The sequence below is a fragment of the Loxodonta africana genome, chromosome 22, assembly GCF_030014295.1.
Source record: "Loxodonta africana isolate mLoxAfr1 chromosome 22, mLoxAfr1.hap2, whole genome shotgun sequence".
NCBI lineage: Eukaryota > Metazoa > Chordata > Mammalia > Proboscidea > Elephantidae > Loxodonta > Loxodonta africana.
The window spans coordinates 71,782,136-71,802,043 of record NC_087363.1 but is presented as its reverse complement, the minus strand read 5'-3'; the positions used below and the strand labels follow the sequence as shown (position 1 = coordinate 71,802,043).

The window sequence follows — 19,908 nt, the reverse complement described above, 5'->3', positions numbered from 1 at the left end:
TTCTCAGATAAAATTATGTCTGTGACGTGAGGGAGTTGAAGAGACTGAAGATAACCAGATTGGCTATGTACTGCTAACTGCTGAAGCGGAATGATAGTATACTGGGATTATTATACTATCACATTCCCTATACTATGCCGTCTATTCACATATTTGAAATTCGCAATAAAAAGTTAAAATCAACCTACTTAATAAATTCTAGGTACATTACATATCCATCAGTAAAAAAAATTTTTTTTTAATTTCACAGGAACACAGAGTATCTTTGACCTCAGGGCAGAGAAAGTCTTCTTAAGGACAGAAACAGAAGCCACCTTACCAACATTACGCACCTCCTGAAGTGACGCGCTAGGGAAGGACTCAACATCACTTACATGATATTACTGACCAAAATGCATAACCTGAATCTGGTCACAAGGAACCATCGGCAAACTCAAACTGTGGACTGTTCTACAAAATAAAAGGCAAGTACTCTTCAAAAACGTCCAAGTCACGAAGCTGTAGAATTCTTCAAGATTAAGACATTGTTGGGAAAACTGAAAACCGTCTGAATAACCACTGCAGATTAAATGATAGAATTACATGCTTAATCTCCTGATTTTGAGTATTATATAGTGGTTATGTAAGTGAATGTCCGCATGATGCCTACAACCTATTTTCAGGTGGTTGGAGGGGGTGTAAATGTGCGTGTTTGTGTGTATGTGTGTGTATATATAAGAGAGAGAATGACAGCATGAATGACAAAAGAAACTAGTATGTATATATTACATACAATGATAGTATATAAATGTATAATATATATTTGTATATTTCTATACACAAAGAGAATGGTAACATAAACATGGCAAAATGCAACTAGTGAATCTGAAAGGACACAGAAGTTCTCTGTGTTTTTCTCACAAATTTTCTGTAAGTTTGAAAATTATTTCAATTTTTTTTTTTTTTTTGATGCCTTCATACAAAAGAATAAACAAAAACCATACAGGAAAACGATAATTTGACTATACGCCTACTCCTCACTTATCAATCTATCTGGTTATCCGTCATTTCGCATTTATGGCAATAGTAAAAAAAAAAAAAAAAACCACTATACAACTATTTTGCACACTAACGACCTGCCAACCCACATACCCTTGGCAGCCCAGGGCTCCACCAAGGCTCAGAGACTGAGGGGCAGCGGCACCACTCCCACTGTATTTAACCCATCTGGAGCCTCAAAGCTCCAGCTCATCCTGGCTGGCATCTCACCACGTGCCTCACCCTCTACCACGCAGGCCTGAGGCAGCGGGCTGCGCTCCCCTCTATGAAGACGTCCCGTGGCCACGGCCCGTCTTCTGCCATGCTTCCTGCACTGAGCATGCCCTGCACTGAGTGCACCGCAGAGCCCATGCTGGGATGCTGAGCAGCTAAGGAGGCACAGCACACACGGCATGTCCAGCACAGGGTCTGATGCTGGCGAGCAAAAGGAGAGCCCGTGACCACTGCAGGTACAGAGGGGCCCTGGTCGCCCAGCTGGGAAGGCTGGGGCCAGGCAGAAGGAGAGGGCAGGAGAGTAAATCACATTTCATATAACCCCAATTTTCACATACTAATTTTAATCAGTCTTTGGAACCTAACTATGTCGATAAATTAGGAGTAGCTGTATTTTTCTTTTCTTTTATTGCTATAGTCCAGTCCAATCCCTGTCTGAAGAGTTGGCTTCAGGAATGGTTCCAGTCTTGAGCTAACAAAGGTTCCAGGGACCATGACCTCCGGGGTCCCTCTAGTCTCAGTCAGACCATTAAGTTTGGTCTTTTTACGAGAATTTGAGGTCTGCATTTCACTGCTCTCCTGCTCCCCCAGGGGTTCTCTGTTGTGTTCCCTGTCAGGGCAGTCATCAGTTGTTGCCAGGCACCATCTAGTGCTTCTGTTCTCAGGCTGAGGTAAGCTCTGGTTTATGTGGCCCTTTCTGTCTCTTGGGCTCATAATTACCTTGTGTCCTTGGTGTTCTTCATTCTCCTTTGCTCCATGTGGGCTTCGACCAATTGATGCATCTTAGATGGCCGCTTGCTAGCGCTGAAGACCCTAGATGACACTCTCCAGAGTAGGATGCATAACATTGTTTTTTATATATATTTTGTTATGCCAATTGACCTAGGTGTCCCCTGAAACCATGGTACCCAAACTCCCGTCCCTGCTACTCTAGCCTTCGATGCGTTCGGCTGTTGAAAGGAAACTTAGGAGTAGGTATATTTTTAAAAATTTATTTAAAGACTACTTTTAAACTAACATTTGCCACAGGCTGGGAGGATATCTGCAATCAGTGAAAAGTAAATTTCTCAAAATATAAAGAATCCCTAAAACAAATAAGGAAAAGACAAACAACCCAATACAACAATGTACAGAGACATGAGCAGACAATTCACAGATGAGAAAATCCAAACGCTCAGTAAACTACCACCCAAAGACCCACTTTATATTTTAACTCCCCATCAGTCTTGTAAAAAAAACTAGTTATCTTTACTTCCCAATAGGTTCATATCTTTCATAGGAATGACTGTTCTTTAGCACTAATTTTTTAATTGACTGCATAGGAGTCAGTCCTTGAAGAGGAATCAAATTTATGTAGGATATACGAATTACAAAGTTTCCAATGCAGATTATTTGGTAAAACTTCAGGGACATCATTATTGTCAAACAGGAATTGATAATTTTTTTTACAGCAGTGTATCACTGTTGTTCTCTATTCAGGCCTATTTACATTTATCATTATCTGACTGTAATTCCCAAGATAACTTTTCAATTTTCCACACAATCAAGATGGTGAGAAAGGTATAAAGAAAAAGAATAGTTATCATTTGTGAACCCCACCATCCAGATTAAGCCCTTTGTGTACTTTTCTCAGCACAATTCCCTCTAACCTCTACTGGACTCCTCGCTAGAGGTAACCACTATCTTGAAATGACATCTATCATTATTGTGAACTTTTTTTTATACTTTCTCTCTGTGTGTGTATTCCTGAAAACAATTATTTTCATCTTCACTAGTAATCAGGGGAAAATCACATTGATTAAGGGTAGGGTTGCAGAGCCAATTACTATCATTGCTGTCACTAAGTTGTACATCTGTAAAAAGTTGAATTGGCAGAAGTTCTGTGATAGATATATTTACAACCACCAAAAAAAAAGAAAACAGTAGCTGCTTATATATGACCAAGCACCTCATGGGATTTGGTTCATTGGTTTGGAAGTTTAGGGTCATGGTTTCATGGGACATCCCAGTTAATTCGCCTAATAATGTGTTCAGTCTTTCTGTTCTATCTCCTAGTTCACTGCATGGTACCCTGGGGTCTTAAAAGCTTCCCAGCAGCCAACCAAGGTACAAACAGTTGGTCTCTACTCACCTGGAGCTACAGATGAAGGAGGAGAGTCAGGAAGATGGGAATATGGAATGTGTAGCTAACTGCCTCCATGAACAACTGCCTCCTCTACAAGGAGACCAGAAGAACTGGATGGTGCTAGTACCATTACTGAACATTTTGAACAAAGATCCCATAGAAGAATTCTGACCAAAAAGGGGGAAATGCAGAACAGAGTTTCAAAATCTCACGGACCCTAGACTTTCTTGAGCTATGGAGAGTGGATAAACACCTGAAACTACTGCCCTGAGATAATCTTTAAACCTTAAACCAAAAATATCCCCTGAACCATGGTCTAAGGGAACATCTAGCTCAACTGGCATAACACAGCTGATAAAGAAAATGTTCTACATTCTACTTCGGGGAGCAGCATCTGGGGTCTTAAAAGCCTGTGTGCGGCCTCACCCCTTCAGGAGCAAGGGAGAATGAAGAAAACTAAACATACAAGAGAAAGATTTGTCCAAAGGATTAACTGACCACAACTATCACAGCCTCCAACAGACTGAGTCCAGTACAACTAGATGGTGCCCCGCTACCACCACTGACCGCTCTGACAGGGATCACAATAGAGGATCCCAGACAGAAATGGAGAAAAATGTAGAACAAAATTCTAACTCACCAAAAAAAAAACAGACTTACTGGCCTCACAGAGAGTACGGCCCCCGGACACCATTTTAGCTGAGTATGAAGTCACTCCTGAGGTCCACCCTTCAGCCAAAGATTGGACAGGACCATAAAACAAAAGGAGGACTAAAGGGGTACACCAGCCCTGGGGCAAGGACTAGACAGTAGAAAGGGACAGGAAAGCTGGTAATAGGGAACCCAAGGTAGAGAAGGGAGCGTGTTCACATGTCAGGTTGTTAACCAACGTCAAAACAATATATGTACTATTTAATGAGAAGTTAGTTTGTTCTGTAAACCTTTATCTAAAGTACGATTAAAAAAAAAAAACCCTGAAATCAACTTAAAACCAAAAAATAGTTTAGCTTATCTAGTAAAAAAGGTCTGCCTTAAGCCTTATGCTCCTCTAAGAATTATCTACATAGGATCAAATGGGACAACAGCAACTCAAAAAACTCAGAAGATTAGATAGGAACCTTAGGGGGCAGTGAGTTGATGTTAATGAGGGAGGAACAACTCAGAAACGGAGGGTGAAAATGGTTGCACAACTCAAAGAATGTAATCAATGTCACTAAATTGTACATGTAGAAACTGTTGAACTGGTGTGTTTTGTTTGTATATTCTCAACAGCAATCATAAAATAAAATTTAGAACAGAAAAAAAAAACTCATGTGACAACCAGAATGAAACTTGTAAGAATGTTAACACATTGTAAAAAATGTAATGTCACTGAATAATTTGTGTAGATATTGTTAAATGGGAACCTAATTGGCTGTGTAAACTCCTGCCGAAAACGAAGTATCATTTTAAAATATAATTACAGTGAGATAAAGATAAATTTTATAGGCATTAGAATGGCAAAAATATTAAAGTCTAGCCCAATGTTGGCTAGGATATAGAACTGTCAAACAACCATACAACTACTACAATCATACAATAGCAACAGGTGTTCACAAAGTCAATATCATCACTATATAAAAACACAGGATGAGATGAGGAAGGTCCTTGTTCTTCTTGTAGCCCTATGTATATAATATAAGCCTGGGACTGGAGCCAATTAGATGGCCTACTGCTTGGATAGCACTCCCTTGCCCTTACTTCAGCCCTGTATATACAGGCCACGCAGGAAAGATCACCACTTTTAGTAAAGATCTCTACACAGCCAAATAAGAGGAGGAAAAAAAAAAGCGACACAGACAATCACGGCAGAAATTTTTTTACATACCTATCCCAGTCCTCATTTGCAGCTCTTCTTCTCCAGGACCGTTCCGCCCCAGGCTTATCAAACTGATCAAAGTCATCATCTGTAAAGAGTTCAATTAAATCATTCTTACTAAATGAAACCAGATACACAGCTCAGAAATATTCAAATATGAAAACAACTAGATTCTTTCAAGGATTCTTGACATAACATTTCAAATAAAAAAGTTCCACCTACAACTATTATAAATGCTTTACCCAGACATGTAATAACCCTTGAGATTTTTAATAACTGACAATTTTAAAAGTACACAGCTACCCAGAGAATATCAACTTATTAAACACTACTAGGAATGAACAATTGCTAATAGGAACATAGAATTTTTTTTAAATCAATTTTAATAGTGTTTTCTTTATAAAATAATGATTTGGGGTATTTTTTTTTTAACTGCATAAAAGAAAAATAGCTAATTTTGTAAAGTTAGAAACACCTTTATAGTACTTTTTATAACCTTCACATTTTTCTAAATTAATTATAGAACACAAAGCCTCTATGTAAGGGAAGGAGAGATAATACAGAGTGGCACTGTACAATACATGAAAGCCACATACATATACATATAACTTTATATTTTCTAGGAGCCACTTTAAAAAGGTAAAAAGAAACATGCAAAACTAATTTTAACAATATATTTTATTTAACCCAATATATCTCAAATATCATTTCAGCACGTAATCAATATTTTAAAAATGAGATATTTTACCATTTTTCATACTGTTAGAAATCAGTATGCATTTTATACACACAGCACGCCTCAACACGGACTAGCCACATTTCAAATGCTCAGCACCATCTGAAGATGAAATTACCCAGAAGTGCAAGTGGCTACCAAGCTGTACAGGACAGGTGGAGAGACTAAGAGCTGGGCCCTTTAAGACTCAGTTCTTTTTCTATAAATTGGATTGATTATCTACTGGAGGAATTTCTGGCATATTACATGTGGCAATAGATTCAAGGTATAGGAACTGGCATGGGTGGTACCTGATACACAGTTATTTTTAAAAAATTAAGGAGCTGAAATTAAAGTTTTTCATCTTAGATACACATACAAGCAAAGAATACCTATCTTCAGAGGCATTCAACACAGGGGAACCAGATGATATAAACACCTATAAAGCCTCAAGAATTTGTCCAGCCTAGAGCTGAAGTTAACCAGTAAAGTTCTAACAAGGTAATAGAACATGTCTTATCATATAGTACCAGACAGAACGGGCTTTAAATAAATAAAATATATTAAAAAAAAAAAAAAGTCTAGAGAGTTCCACTTCCAGCACAGCAGCCTGAAAAGCTCTGAGGATCCCAGTGAAAAAAAATTTTTTTTAATTTTTTTTTTAAACTTTTAAAGTACATGGCTACCCAAAGCATGGAGCAAATAGGAACACATTTATCAAGAAAACATACTAAAATTCAGTAAAACCAGCATGTCTCTGGTATTTGAACGAAGACCTACTCCCTCCTCCCCCTGTCCCAGGTCAATGGATGGAAACTTCCCTCCAGAACCCAAGAACACAGGGCTGTCTACCCCAACAGCTCTCGCTGGGAGGGCTATCTTATCAGGACAGGTAGAACCTCAACACTTACTTCTCACCCTGTCCCCACCGACCTATTGCTGAGGCTAAAGTTCTGGGTGAGTGGGACCAAAAAGTGGAAGCTTCCTTTTTCAGCCCGGCCCCAAGTCATGGTGCAGCGACTCTACCTTGGGCGTAACAGCACTGAAAACACTGGGGCCCGGAATGCCCTGCCCGGATTGCCCTGCCCTGCCCTGCCCTGCTCGTGCGTAAGGGTTCCACACCAAGAGGCAAAGTGAGGTGACCTGAGGCTGTTGCTTCCTCCTCACTATCTGCAAGTGCAGGTGTCACTAAGAGACAAGTACGCCACTGTCCCTGTCCCCATCACCAGAGCTCTGGCTCAGAGGTTCTGCCCAGTGGAAAAGCTGGTCTTAGAACAAAGAGCTCCAGATCTCTCCCCAAAGAAACTGACTTCACTGGAAATACAGAGTGGAGAAGTTCAAGTCCATGGATGCTCTCAAAACAAGTGGAGGTTTGGTGAAGGGCAACTGGGAGGAGACTGATAGATTCTCCTCTCTTATCACATGGATGCTAAAATCCTCAAAAAAAAAATACTAGCAAACTGAATTCAGCAACACATTAAAAGAATTATACACCATGACTAAGTTGTACTTATGCCAGGAGTGCGAGGTTAATATAACCTATTTTAAAAAATCTAAAATTACTGGAATACAATGTTATCAACAGAACAAAAAAAAACAGAAACCATATGATAATCTCAGTAAACACAAAAAAATTTAAAACCTCTTCATGATAAAAACACTCAACAAATTAAGAATACGAGGCAACATTCACAGCCTGATAAAGGGCACCTACAATAACCCACAACTAACATGCTTAATGGTGACAGACTGAATGCTTTCCCCTTATGACGAAAATCAAGACAATAATGCCAGCTCTCATCGCTTCTATTCAACACTATACCGGAGGTTCTTGCCAGGAGAATTAGGGGGAAAAAAAAAGTTACATAGATAGGAAAGGAAGAAGTTAAAATCTTCTCTATTTACAGAGGACATGATCTTGCATAAAGGTAGCTGTTGCTGTTAGGTGCCATCCAGTCTGTTCCGACTCATAGCTGCCCTGTGTACATCAGAACAAAACACTGCCCTGTCCTGTATAAAGGTAATCCTAAGGAAACCACTAAGACCTGTTAGAACTAATAAACAAGTTCAACAATTTTTTTAAACAAAAACTGATTTTTATGCAAAGATAAATATATTTCATACACTACCAATGAATAATCTGAAACTCAAATATAAAAACAATTCCATTTATAATAGCATTGAAAACAATAAAATGCTTACTACTTTATTAGGATAAATTCTAATTTATAGAACTAAGTATAAAACTTACACTCTAAAAAGTTCAAGATATTGTTGAATTAAAGAAAATCCAAATAAATGAAAAAATATGCCATGTCTATGAATCAGAAAACTTAACATTGTTAAGACAGCAATACTGCCCAAAATGATCTGCAAATTCAATGCCTTCTGTATCAGACTCGACAGCACTGGGTTTTTTTGTTTTGTTTTGTTTTTTGTTTTTCTGTTATCAGAACCCCAGCTAACTTCTTTGAAGAAATGATGAGCTGATCCCAAAATTCATGTGAAACTGCAAGAGACCCCAAAGAACAAAAATGATCTTAAAAAGAACAAAGCTGCAGGAATCACATTTCCCAATTTCAAAACATGCTACAAAGCTACGGTAATCAAAATAGTGTGGTACCGGTATAAAAGGATACACATATAAATAAATGGAACAGAATTGAGGGCCCAGAAATAAGTGGATGTGATGGTTAATGTTGTGTGTCAGATTGGCTACACCATGATTCTCAGAATCATGTAATTATCCTTCATTTTTGTGATCTAATGTAATTATCCTCCATTTTGTGCTTTTCTATAAGTAATATAGTGTAATCACTTCTATGATGTGATCTGGTATCAGCCAATCAGTTATAAGGAAAATTCCAGGGGTGTCGCCCACACCCTATATATGGACATTCTGGCAAAGCTCTTGTTTCTGGCTCATCATCATTCTGACCTCCGGTTCTCAGGATGTGAGCTAGCAGCCTGTCATCTGACCTGCCAACTTTATGCCAGCTTCCACAGCCCTGTGAGCCAGCAGGCCGCCATCTGACCTGCCGATTCTGGGTTCTGCAGCCCTGTGAGCCAGCAGCCTGCAGCCTGGCCTGCCGATTCTGGGTTTATCAGCCTATGCAACCACATAAATCAGGAGAAGCCTCTCCAGCTGATGCCTAAGCCACAGACTTTGGGACTTGCCAGCCTCCACAACTGCGTGAGCCCTTTCCTTGTCATAAATCCCTCTCTCTACAGAGATGGAGAGAGAGATATGCTTCACTAGTTTTGCTTCGCTAAAGAACCTAGCCTAAGATAGTGGGAAAAGAATACAATTTTCAACAAATGGTGGTAAAACAACTAAATACCCACATGCAAAAAGAATGAAACTGGACCCCTACATCATACCAAAACCAAAAAAACCAACCACGTTGCTGTTGAATTGATTCTGACTCATACCGACTCTATAGGTCAGAGTAGAACCCCATAAAGTTTCCAAGGATTTGAACTGCTGACCTTTTGGTTAGCAGCCATAGCACTTAACCACTACACTACCAGGGGTTCCTACATCATACCATACATTAAAAAAAAAAAAAAAACTCAAAATGGATCAAGGAACTAAGGTCAAAAAACTAAATGGACCCAAGAGCTAAAACTATAGAACTTTTAGAACAGGGATAAATCACGATGACTTCAGATTTGGCAATGGATTCAGATGTGACACCAAAAGCACAAGCAACACAAGAAAATACAGATAAACTGGACTTCATCAAAATCAGTAACTTCTGTGCTTCCAAGGACAATACAAAGACAGTGAAAAGACAACTACCAAAACAGGAGAAAATACCTTCAAGTCATACATCTAATAAGGAACTTTTATCTAGAATATATAAAGAACTCATATGACTCAAAATAAAAGACAAATCAATTTTAAAAATGGACAAAGAGGGCAGAAAGGGCCACATAAACCAAAGACTACATCAGCCTGAGACCAGAAGAACTAGTTGGTGCCCGGCCACAATCGATGACTGCCCTGACAGGGAGCACAACAGAGAACCCCTGAGGGAGCAGGAGAGCAGTGGGATGCAGACCCCAAATTCTCATAAAAAGACCAGACTTAATGGTCTGACTGAGACTAGAGGAATCCCGGCGGCCATGGTCCCCAGACCTTCTGTTGGCACAGGACAGGAACCATTCCCTAAGCCAATTCATCAGACAGGGACTGGACTGGACAATGGGATAGAAAATGATACTGGTGAAGAATGGGCTTCTTGGATCAAGTAGACACCTGAGACTATGTTGGCACCTTCTGCCTGGAGGGGAAATAAGAGGTTAGAGGGGGTTAGAAGCTGGTGGAATGGACACGAAGAGAGTGGAGGGAGGGGGCGGCCTGTCTCATTAGGGGGAGAGCAATTAGGAGTATACAGCAAGGTGTATATAAATTTTTGTATGAGAGACTGACTTGAATTGTAAACTTTCACTTAAAGCACAGTAAAGATTTTTAAAAAAATAATGGACAAAGGGTCTGAAGAGACATTTTCCCCAAAAAATATAAAAAAGAGCAATAAGCACATGAAAAGATGCTCAACATATCATACAAAACCAGTTGCTGTCAAGTCAATTCCAACCCATGGCAAGCCCCTGTGTTTCAGAGCAGAACTGTGCTCCACAGGGTGTCCAATGGCTGCCATCTTTCAGCAGGTCTCAAGGCCCTTCTTCTGAGGTGCCTCTAGGCAGATTCGAACTGTCAACCTTTTGTTTAGTAGCTGAGCACTTAACCAATTACGCCACACAGGTGCTCCTGACATCATCAGTCATCAAGGAAATGCAAAGCAAAAACATCATGAGGTATCACTTCATACCCACAAAGACGGCAATGATCAAAAACTTATTATAACAAGTGCTGGCAAGGATGCAGAGAAACTGGAACCCACACAGAATGCTGGGGAAATACTGCCACATTGGAAAAATACTCTCAGTTCCTCAAACGATTAAACCTAACAGTTACCATTATGATCCAGTGATACCACTCCTAGGTTTTTATACTCAGGATAAATTAAAATCTATCTTGTACATTAATGTTTACAGCAACATTATTCATAAAAGCCAAAATGTCTATTAACTGATGAATGTGTAAACACATTCGGCTACTGATACATGCTACAATACGAATGAACCTTGAAATCACAAAGACTACAATATTACAAAATTCCATTTATAAAATGGCGAGAACAGGCAAATTTATAGACAGAAAGTAGATTTGTGGTTGTGCAGAACTGAGAGATTAAAGATGGGGGTACTAAATTTCTTTTTGAGGTGATGTAAAGATTCTAAATTGACTGTAGTGATCATCACACATATCTATCTGTGAGCACACAAAAGCCCACTGAATTGTACACACTAAATGGGTGAACTGAATGGTATTGAATTATACAGCAATAAAGTTGTTTAAAAGAAAAAGAGTAACAATCGAGCTCATCAGGGCAGGAGGTACTATATAGACTGTAGATCTAAAGACAGCGTAGTTTGATAAATTCAAATCTCAGCTACGCCACTTTTATTAGCTGTGTCACTCTGTCTTCCTGAGTCTCATGTGTTTTTCTGTTAAATGAAGTTATTATGAAAAGTAGATACAAAATGGTATATTTTAAGTTAAAATTCCTGGCCTAATGTGTATGCACTTTAACACACCAAGTATAGCACTAAGTTCTACAGGCACAATAGTGAACAAGAGACCTAGTCCTATTCTCATACAGCTTATTAAAGTAGCTATATTAAACCAGGAAATATTATGATAGGCTCAAGAAATGACAGCTGTTTTTATTATAATGATGTTAAAGATGACAATATAGTAAAAATCTTTTCCAGATCATTTTAATTAAATTAACCTTATCCTCAAGAGAAGGCTCAAATTAATAGGCTCATTTAATTCTTGCTTAAACTACTATTACTAGACAACCGGTGCCCATTTTTCACAAAATACCTTATATACAGTCTGCACTGTACTTCTTGTTGTCAGTTGCCATCGAGTTGATTCCAACTCATGGCGACCACATGTACTACACAGTAGAACTGTTCCACAAGTAGATAAAAGAAAATTAAAAAAAAAAAAATTAATGGACATGCACTTCTGGACAAGACAGAACAAGAGAGCCTGGAATTCCCCTCAGACTTGAAGTATATGTTGTTGTTGTTGTTGTTAGGTGCCCTTGAGTCGGTTCCAACTCATAGCAACCCTACGTACCACAGAACCAACAATCGTTGTTATGCTTGAGCCCATTGTTACAGCCGCTGTATCAATGCATCTCGTTGAGGGTCTTCCTCTTTTCCGCTGACCCTGTACTTTACCAAGCATGATGTCCTTTTCCAGAGACGGATCCCTCCTGACATGTCCAAAGTCTGTAAGACGCAGTCACACCATCCTTGCTTCTAAGGAGCACTGTGGTTGTACTTCTTCCAAAATAGATTTGTTCGTTCTTTTGGCAGTCCGTGATATATTCAATATTCTTCACCAACACCACAATTCAAAGGCGTCAATTCTTCTTCGGTCTTCCTTACTCATTGTCCAACTTTCACATGCATACGATGCGACTGAAAACACTGTGGCTTGGTCAGGTACACCTTAGTCTTCAAGGTGACATCTTTGCTCTTCAACACTTTGAAGAGGTCCTTTGCAACAGATTTGCCCAATACAATGCATTTTGATTTCTTGACTGCTGCTTCCATGGCTGTTGATTGTAGATCCAAGTAAAATGAAATCCTTGACAACTTCAATCTTTTCTCTGTTTATCATGATGTGGCTTACTGGCACAGTTGTGAGGATTTCTGTTTTATGTTAAGGTGTAATCAACCCTGAAGTATATAATTGTTCATTTATATAATGGACATGGAACAACAGTTTTAAATGTTGGACATCATGTGACAAAGGACAGGGATCCATGGGATTACTCCAGCTTAAGGCCTTAAGACAGTTTACAGGCTGCAGTGGAAAGCAGGGGAACTCAGATGGAGCTGAGTTAGAGAAATGAAGCTAAGATCCCTGGAACCCCAAGCAGCTGGAGTCAACAGGAGAGATCACCAGAGAAGAGAGCTGTATATACAGAGAACCTTGGAGATATGCAAATGGCCCCCCTCATGTGAGAAAACTTCCTGATGCTGGGAAAAGAATCAACTGAAAGAGCTAGAGGGAACAGTACCCAGGACACATACAGGGCTAGGTGCACTGCCTACTCCCACCACATGAGTGGGGAAAACTCATAATTCAAAGGACACCAGATGAGGTAATCTGGAAAGTCTTGCCTCAGTGGAGAGTAACGAGGAGCACTGCTCTAGACTATTAACAAAATAAAGATTCAAATGGCTTCTAAATAATTTATCCCTGAAAAAACTCAAGAACATTTATAGGAATACAAAATATCTAGCACCCAACAAGGTCAACTTCACAATGTCAAAAAAAAGCAAGGCACGCAATGAGGCAGGAAAACGTGGCCTAAAGTAAGGGAAAAATTAGTCAAAACCATCCCAGAAATAACACATGGAAAATTGAGAGAGACATTAAAACAGTCATCATAGCTATACTCCATATATTCACAAATTAGAGACAAAGAAGATATTTTTAAAAGAAATCAATAAAACTTCTAGTAATGAAAACAACTCTGTCTGAGATGAGATATACACTATAAAGGATTAACAGAAAACTATACATTGCAGAAGAACAGTGAATTTGAAGATATCACCTCTGATAAAAATGAAAAAATGTCCTCCTAAAAGACAGCCACGTCTTAATCCCTGGGATCTTTGGATATTAATTTACATGGCAAAAATTTTTGCAAATGTGATTGAGAATCTTGAGCTGGGGAGATAATCCTGAATTGTCTGGGTGGACTCTAAATGCAATTACATGCATCCCTGCAAGAGGGAGGTGGAGGAAGATTTTACATACATATACGCACACACGCACAAGAAAACAACGTGAAGACGGAGACATGGTTTGGAATGATGCAGCTACCACAAGCTGGAAGAGGCAAGGAAAGAATTCTCCTACAGCCTCTAGGAGTGCCGCCTGGCCAATATCTTGACTTCAACCCAGTAATACATATTTTGGAGTTGCCTCCAGGACTGACAGAGAATAAATACATTTCCACTGTTTTAAGCCACCAATTTTGTGGCAATTTGTTGCAGCAGCCTCAGGAAACTAATACACCACACAAAATGAAACAAAGAGAGAAATCAAAAAAAAAAAAAGATCAGAGAGTTCTGGAACAACCTTAAGCAGTCTAATGTATGCATAATCTGGGTCCTAAAGAGAGGGAGACAAAAAAAATACATGGAGAAAGAATGGCGAAAATTTTCCAACTTGATGAAAACTATAAGCTTACCAAGAAGCTCAACAAATCCCAAGCACAATAAACATGCAGAAAACTTTACCAAGGCATTTGATAAGCAAATTGCTCAAAATGAGAAATAAAGATGAAATCATAAAAGCAGCCAGAGAAAAAAGACATTTTACATATGGAGAAACAAACACAAGAATTTCACCTCATTTTTCACTGGAAAGAACACAAGCAAGACAACACTGGAGTATCAACCCAAAAAATTATACCCAGTAAAAATATCTTTCAAAATCAAAGATGAAATAACAACTTTTTCAGACACAAAAAAAGCTGAAAGGATCAGCAACAGCAGATATGCACAACAAGAAATGTTCAAATGTTCAGGTAAATAATACCACACGGAAACCTGACTCTACACAAAGGAATGAAGAATACCAGAAAAGGTAACCACATAAATAGATGAAAAATAATTTAACCGTAAGCTGAAATCTCTTTAAAAGTAGACTTCATCAAAATTAAAAATTTCAGCTCTATGAGAGACACTGTTAGGAGAACGAAAAGACAAGGAATAGATGGGGAAAAACAGTTGTGAAGTACATCATCTGAAAAAAGAACTTATACCCAAGATACGAGAATCTGTATGCAAGACATGGAGTCCCTAAGTGGTGCAGCCAGTTAACACATTCGGCTGCTACGTGCAGGGTTGGAGGTTTAAGTCCACCAAGAAGCTCCTCGGAAGACATGGTGATCTACTCTGGAAAAACCCACCACTGAAAACCCCCTGAAGCACAGTTCTACTCTGACGCATGTGGGGTCATCATGAGGCGGAATCACCTCCACACTAACTGATTTCACCCAAAACACAACTATTAAAACTCAACAGTAAGAAAACAAACCAAAAAATGAGCAAAAGAACAGAAACCTCACCAAAGTAGCCCTCCAATATGTTCTATTTCAGATGTTGTTTCACTATTCTAGGTCCTTTGCATTTCTATATGAATTTTAAAGGCAGTTTGTCCATTTCTACAGAGAAGCTGCTGAGGTTTTGATTGGTACTGTGTTGGGTCTATAGATCAACTGGGGAGAGCTGTCATTTTAACAATATCAAGTCTTTCAACTCATGAAATAGGTATATCACTCTATTTAGGTAGTTTCTCTAGGCAGTGTTTTGTAAGTCTTCATTGCAGAGGTATTTCACATCTTTTATCATGTTTATACCTAATTGTTTCATATTTTTGATGCTATTATAAATGGTATTTAATCTCCTACAAAATATGATACACTTTATTTTTAGGGTTTTAGGTCTATTAAAAAGTTGAACAGAAGGTACAGGGTTCCCATTTAACCTCTCTCCCCTTTGCCTCCATCCTCCTCCCAGTTTCTCCTATTATTAACATCTTGCATTAGTGTAGTACATTTGGTACAACTGATAAACCAATATTCTCACTTTATTACCTAAAGTGTATAATTTACATCACGGTTCACTCTTTGTGTTATACAGGTGTATGAGTCTCGAGAAATGCATCATATCATGTAACCACCATGCATTTTACATACAGCATCAGGCAGAATAGATTAACTGCCCTGTATTTAAAATGCTTCATCTTATCATGTCTTGCCTCTTCCCCTAAACCCCTGGCAACTACTGATCTTTTTAACTGTCTCTATAGTTTTGCCTTTTTCAGAATGTCATACAGTCAGAATCACACAATACGTATGTACACCTAACCCACTGCAGTCGAGTCGATTCTGACTCACAGCAAACCTATAGGATAGGGCAGAACTGCCCCACAGGGTTTCTAAGGAGCACCTCGTGGATTCGAACTGCCAACCCCTTAGTTAGCAGCTATAGCACTTAACCACTATGCCACCAGGGTCTCCGTATGTACACCTAGACACATCAAATTGTTAAAAGTCAAAGCAACAAGTTTTAAAAGCACTGAGAGAGAAATTCATCACCTACCAAAAACAATCAGATTAACAGCTCATCAGAAAATACTGAGGCCAGAAGGTAGTGAGATGACCTGCTCCAAGGGACCAATTCATTATTTTAAAAACTGATAAATAAAGGTGAAGAATCAAGACTTTTTCCTGCCTTTCCTATACAAACTGTAATACTAAATAACCACATAATATGAAAGTCTATTTGTTGAATTGGGTTGTTTCTCTTAATAGAATACAATATGAAAGTTTCTCTTTGTAGAAGTATTACAGCCAAAAGATGAGAAAAGAAACATAAAATTAAAACATCACCATTTGCAAGCCCTGACAATGGACCTAGACAATGACGGCCAATAGCCATCCACATCATACCAACCACCACCGACTGCTAACTTTACTCTAAAAAAAGAAAACCAGATAACGTGTGTCCTAACAGAAGACAATTCCACCTAAAAAATTTAACAGCCTTGGACCCACCAAAAAAAGAAAACCTGAAACTGATCAAGCCTCTAGATCCAAAAGCCAATTTACAGTAAATACAGAAGACAGAGGAACATGTTAACCACCACCAGAGGAATAAAATCAGCAAAATCTATACTGTGGGAAACTCTACATACAGAACAAACAACCCAATTCAACAAACAGACTGCAAAGAAAAAAAGAAACAGATGGGGAAGAAAACTACAGACTCAAAGAAACATTAAAAACCTATCGATCACAATCTGGAGCGTTATTTGGATTAAGTCAAATCAGTTGTATTTTCACATTTTTAGGCAGAAATCTAATGAAAACTTGAAGACTCACTATCTGATATCAAGAAATTGTTTTTAGGTATAGTATTATGGTTTTTTCAGTCCTTATCTTTTAGAGATACATACCGAAATTCTTACAGATAAAATTATATAGTATCTGAGGTTTTCTTATTTTCTTCAAAATAATAGGGAAAGGGAGTAAGAAACTGGAGGACAGATGAAGTAAGACTGAATAATTACTGTAGCTGGGTGATGAATTTATACGAATAGTATAACTTTGCTTTTGTGTAACTTGAAAATTTTTGCATAATACAAAAATGTTTAAATACGTACTACTATTTCATGTCCCCCCTTTGACAAAGACCCAGAAGTTTACTAATATAATCTGCTGGCAAGAGTCTGGGGAAATGAGCACTCCCATGTATACAAGTGGAGGGAGTGTGAAATGGTAAGGCCCTACAAAAAGGGGTTTAGCAATAACTGTCAAAGTTGCACATGCATTTATCTTTAAATTCAATAGTCTCACTTTGAGAAATCTAAACTAAAGGCACACTGTTAAAAATATAAGATAACATATGCACGGGCTAATCTTTGTGGCATATAACTATCACTACATCTTGGTTATGAATACATGTGTACATATATTAATATCAAGTTACATTAATATGTAACAAACTTGGATTCAAAATAAATACACCAAATTCCTGATAGTGTGTGCCTGCAGATGTAAACAGGGGTATTAAGCTGGGACGAGGAGTAATGGGTACATTATCTGTAACATTCTCATTCCAGTAAAATAAAAAAATCTGATGCAAATGTGACAAAATATTAACAAACACTAATTCCAGCTGTGAGGTTCAGCAGTTCGTCATGTTATTCTTTATAGTTTATTTTATCAACTTACTCCTCCCTGCAAAAAGATAGACAGAAAGGTGAGATAGACCAAGATACTGCTACCTCATACAGAGGTACACTACTCTTTCAAGAAGCTCTGGCCATGAATGCAGGGAGAGAGAATAGATGCTTGAAGGGATTACTTATGATACTAGATGCCACAGTTTACTGCAACTCATAGCAACCTCGTGTGTGTCAGAGAACTGTGAGCCATAGGATTTTCAATGCCTGATTTATCAGAAACGGATTGCCATGCCTTTCTTCCAAGGTACCTCTGGACGGACGCAAACCTCCAACCTTTAAGTTAGAAGCTGAGTGCATTAATCATTTGCAACAGATAAAGGTATTTTTTTCTTAACATGGGAAAAAGTGATCAAACATAAAGATAGGAAGAACAGTGGGAATAATTATTGGGAGTGAGGTCCCCTTCCTTAAGAAGCTAGCACAACCTGTACAAGGCAAGGTCATGGTAGCTCCATAGACACATCCAAACTGCCTAAGGTACCAAACTGCTGGGCTGAGGGCTGTGGGGAACATGATCTCATGGAATACCCAGCTCAACTGGCATAACATAGTTTATAAAGTAAATGTTCTATATTCTACTTTGGTGAGTAGCACCTGGGGTCTTAAAAGCCTGTGACCAGCCGTCTAGGATATTCCACTGGTCTCACCCCTTCAGGAGCAAGGAAGAATGAAGAAAACTAAAGATACAGAGGAAAGATTAGTCCAAAGGACTAACGGACCACATCTACCATGGCCTCCACCAGATTGAGGCCAGTACAACTAGATGGTGCCCGGCTACCACCGACTGCTCTGGCAGGGATCACAACTGAGGGTCCTGGACAGAAAAAAAAAGGTGGAGAAAAACACAGAACAAAATTCTAACTCAACCATCAATGGATGAATGGATAAATAAATTATGGAATATTCACCCAATGGAATACTACACAGAGATAAAGAACAATGATGAATCTGTGAAACATTTCATAACACGGAGGAACCTGGAAGGCATTATGCTGAGTGAAATTAGTCAGTTGCAAAAGGACAAATATTGTATAAGACCATTATTATAAGAACTCGAGAAAGTTTAAACAGAGAAGAAAATATTTTTTGATAGTTAAAAGAGAGGGATTCACTAGACAGTAGATAAGATCTACTTTAGGTGAAGGGAAAGACAACACACAATACAGGCGAGGTCAGCACAACTGGACTAAACCAAAAGCAGTTTCCGGAATAAACTGAATGCTTCGAAGGTCAGCGTAGCAGGGGCAGGGGTTTGGTGACCATGGTTTCAGGGAACATCTAAGTCAACTAGCATAATAAAATCTATTAAGAAAACATTCTGCATCCCACTTTGGAGAGCGGCGTCTGGGGTCTTAAAGGCTAGCAAGTGGCCATCTAAGATGCATCAATTGGTCTCAACCCACTTGGACCAAAGGAGAATGAAGAACACCAAGGACACAAGGTAATTACGAGGCCAAGAGACAGAAAGGGCCACATAAACCAGAGACTACATCAGCCTGAGACCAGAAGAACTAGATGGTGCCCAACTACAAGCTATGACTGACCTGACAGGGAACACAACAGAGAACCCCTGAGTGAGCAGGAGTGCAGTGGGATGCAGACCCCAAATTCTCAATAAAAAGACCAGACTTAATGGTCTGACTGAGACTAGAAGGACCCCAGTGGTCACAGCCCCCAGACATTCTGCTGGCCCAGGACAGGAACCACTCATTCCCAAAGCCAACTCTTCAGTCAGGGATTGGACTGGACAATGGGATGGAGAGGGATGCTGGTGAGAAGTGAGTTTCTTAGATCAGGTAGACACTTGAGACTATGTTGGCATCTCCTGTCTGGAGGGGAGATGAGAGAATAGAGGGGGTTAGAAGCTGGCGGAAGGGACACGAAAAGAGAGAGTAGGGGAGGGAGCAGGCTGTCTCACCAGGGGGAGAGAAACTGGGAGTATGTAGCAAGGTATATATAAGTTTTTGTGTGAGAGACTGTCTTGATTTGTAAACTTTCACTTAAAGCACAATAAAAATTAAAATAAATAAATAAATAAAAAC

The 19,908-nt window shown here is 39.0% G+C and overlaps 1 protein-coding gene across 4 annotated transcripts in view; it reads right to left on the bottom strand.

The window, feature by feature from the left end:
• Nucleotides 1–19,908, bottom strand: part of RBM33 (RNA binding motif protein 33) — a 198,986-nt gene that overhangs the window by 160,492 nt on the left and 18,586 nt on the right. For all 4 annotated transcript variants that reach the window (XM_023542038.2, XM_010602106.3, XM_023542039.2 and 1 more), the window contains exon 2: nucleotides 5,244–5,322. In XM_023542038.2, the coding sequence (XP_023397806.2) occupies nucleotides 5,244–5,322 (79 nt within the window). The remainder of the gene's footprint in view (nucleotides 1–5,243; nucleotides 5,323–19,908) is intronic.